This window comes from Phalaenopsis equestris, unplaced genomic scaffold (genome assembly GCF_001263595.1).
Source record: "Phalaenopsis equestris unplaced genomic scaffold, ASM126359v1 Scaffold000002, whole genome shotgun sequence".
NCBI classification, from domain to species: Eukaryota; Viridiplantae; Streptophyta; class Magnoliopsida; order Asparagales; family Orchidaceae; genus Phalaenopsis; species Phalaenopsis equestris.
Genome location: NW_018164444.1, coordinates 75315295 through 75318545, shown reverse-complemented (window position 1 = coordinate 75318545; position 3251 = coordinate 75315295). Strand labels below are relative to the sequence as shown.

The following is a 3251-nucleotide window of genomic DNA, read 5'->3' as shown; positions in this document are numbered from 1 at the left end:
GATGCCGACAGTCCCTATACCCAATCTGCGCTATTACTTGTTGATCATGGTTTAGATGTCTATAAGATTGATCGTGCAATTACTAAATTTGGTATGCCAATGGGGCCTTTCAGGTATGAAGTTTGGATTCAGTGTTAGAAATTGAACAGTGCCAATTGATTTTTGAGAGCACTTTCATGTCTTTTTTTCTGGTATGCAGATTGGCTGATCTTGTTGGTTTTGGTGTTGCTGTTGCTACTGCTCTGCAGTACCTTGAAAGTTACCCTGAAAGATGTTATAGGTCGGGATTAATTAAGCTCATGCTTGATGATAAGAGGACAGGTATGCTGAATATAAGTTTTCACAGTTTGAAAGTTGGATCATCATTTTGTTCTTGCAAATCTATTTCCTTTCAACTTCAATTCAGCTGGGAGAAGCTCCTTTCTATTGATTAAAATTTGAGCAAGTTTTACTGTACCTGATCAAGTTTCAATGGGCTGTTGGGTTGAAAGGATGGCCTCTCATGCACGGCCAAGGTTTTGGCAAGTTCTGAGGCCCTATACAAGAAAATTAATGGCGAAATCATAATTATTATCCTTTTATTGCCAAAAAAATTAAATTAGGTTGGTTTTGATGGAATGTTCAGTTGTTCTTTTCAGACAAAGCGGCTTTTTTATTTTGAAGTGGTGCTAAGACTTCATTCAACAGTCTCTTCACTGAACTCGCAATTGGCAGTTCATCTTTTGGAAAAAACTTGCAAAAAAATTCAAGTACATTAATTATTTTTATTTATCAAGAAAGGGATACTTGTAATTTGGTCAAGTACAAGCCTAACAGATGGCTTTTGCTCGTTCTGTGTAGCTACTGGCACTAACCCGCCTGTAATAAGCTAAAAAGAAAGTGATCAAAGGCACTATGAGAAACCTATGATCTTTAGTCATATAGCTCATGAGTAATTAAGCCAGTTCCATTTCTTGTTCTTTTTTGGTCTATCAAGCCATCGAACCAGCGATACTGGAGAAAGTGCCAACCAATGTGAAGTCCTCTTCTTAATACGGAGGAGTTTAACTTTTTATGAAACAATACATGTGGCTGGTGAAGCAAAAAGATGAAAAAGTTACTGTAGATTAGCTTCTTTGTTCAGTGGTTTGGGAAGGATGCCAAATCAGAATAAAGGTAATATAGTTTGTTTGATGAGGATTCAAAGACGAGAGAATCTACAAGGGCTTTCACTTTCTTTTAGTTTTTTTTTTCTTCTGTGGCTGGCAAAAAAGGTCCAAGCGTACTCCAACTAATGCCTTTCTCTTATACGGAAAGAAGCTTCAGTTAACTAAAATAAACCAGGAGATACAAATCCTTTGTATCTTTTTAGTTTTGACAAAATTGGGCAAGGGATTATTTTTACTATAAAAATAAAGTTTTTATACAAGAAAATGTAAGTTCAGATCAGAAAAGGAGATTGGTAGTTTCATCAACTTGTTAGAAATAGAACAAACACCAAGATTAGAAAACTATTCCTCATTTGATCTTACATGACTAATCATATATAAGTTGCCGAATTGAAAGTTGATTATGAATTGGTCAAATCAAGACATGTTTAGAACAGACAACTGCTCGTTAACTAAGAAAGCTAATGAGTTAGAGTCTGCTCCCTATGAATGAACTGAATATATGTCTCATTATTTGCTTCTCATGAAAGAAGGACAGTTTTTCCCAGTACTCCTTTAGAAAGGTTCCCATGAAGCATAAGCACTACGTTCCTCTAATTAGATTAAAAAATGGTTTGTGGTTATGAATTTTCTCTATTGCCTTTCTAATACCGGAGTTAATCCAAACCCCATGAGGGAAAGAAAATATTTTTAATCAAAAGTAAATAGTGGTTACAATCAGAGACACTTGAAATTAGGAAATAATGGAGACACAACATGACTCAACTAGAACTAAGGCACCGGCGACGGTGTTGCGGTTTAAGGAGAATTAGTAACTAAATAAGGTTGGAAGTGGTTGGAAGGGTGGCAACAAGTGGTAGGTGGCTGGGAGGGGGCGGTAGTAGGTGGGAGGTGGCTGGAAAGGGGGCTGGCAGTAAGTTGTGGGGGCTGGAAGGGGGCCGACAACAATTTTTAGGTGCTGGAAGGGAAAGGCAGTAGGTTGGACATGGTTGGGAGGGGCGACGGTCTGTTAGAGGTGGCTAGAAAGTGGTAGAAGTGGGTAGGTGGCTAGAGAGGTCGGCGACAAGCTAAAGATGGTTGGTTGGACTGACATCAGAGGGAGATGGTTAGCTGCAGAAAAAAAACACGGACTCTGATTCCGAGAGACAATAGCGACCACGGAGACAACAACAACAGAGAGGAAGTTTTAGGGGAAGCAAAGAACGATAGAAGACCACCACCTTGGGACAAGTTACAATCAGAGTACCTTCTTGCCTTCGGATATAACTCTATGAGGGAAAATGGGATGCCGACAGCTGTCCTGATGGAAATCTGAAAGCAAAACTCCAGTAAAACACAATAAATATCACACACACGCTGACACCTCAGATAAAGAGAGCTTGGAAGGATTGGCGACCCCGCCCGTGTTTGTATGGAATTGATCTAGTGTCACCAATTGTGGCTTTTGTCACACCTGGCTAACGCTCCCCGCTTCATTTTTTTGGGGTGGGGGAGTTTCGTCCTCATATGTTGAAGGTTCTGTGGGCCCCACTCCCAATAGGAGGGAAACCCAAGCCTGGCTAACGCTCCCCGCTTCAGTTTTTTGGGGTGGGGGAGTTTCGTCCTCATCTGTTGAACTCTGTGGGCCCCACTCCCAATAGGAGGGAAACCCAAGCTTAGAAGGATCGGTCGACCCTCCTATGTTTGTACTGAATTGATCCAGTGCCACCAATCGTGGCTTTTGCCGCACCTGGCTAATGCTCCCCGCTTCAGTCTTTTGGGGTTGGGGGAGTTTCGTTGTCATTTGTTGAAGCTTCTGTGTCCTCATAATATGGAGTTAAATTTGCCATGTTGAAGGTAGCCAAAATGTTGTAATCCCATGGTAGATCAATCATGTAGGCATTATCATTCAACTTCTTGAGGATTCTAAATTATCCGTCTGTTCTGGGCTTGAGTTTTCATTCAACTTCATGAGAAATTTCTTTTTCAACAACCTCATCCACATTAGATCTTCTTCTTGAAAAGCCACATTCTTCCTTGTTTTATTAGTTTGTGCATCGTACTTGTGGTTCTGCTTTGTGATCTCCTTTTCCACCTTCTCGTGTATCCTCTAAATCTTTTGTA

General features: G+C 40.4%; 1 protein-coding gene across 1 annotated transcript in view; it reads left to right on the top strand.

The window, feature by feature from the left end:
• The window catches only part of LOC110020153 (glyoxysomal fatty acid beta-oxidation multifunctional protein MFP-a-like), a 6810-nt gene extending 6361 nt beyond the window's left edge, over nucleotides 1-449 (top strand). The window contains exons 6-7 of the mRNA XM_020718158.1: nucleotides 11-113; nucleotides 200-449. Of these exons, the coding sequence (XP_020573817.1) occupies nucleotides 11-113; nucleotides 200-434 (338 nt within the window). The 3' untranslated portion in view covers nucleotides 435-449. The remainder of the gene's footprint in view (nucleotides 1-10; nucleotides 114-199) is intronic.
• Nucleotides 450-3251: the final 2802 nt, after the last annotated feature.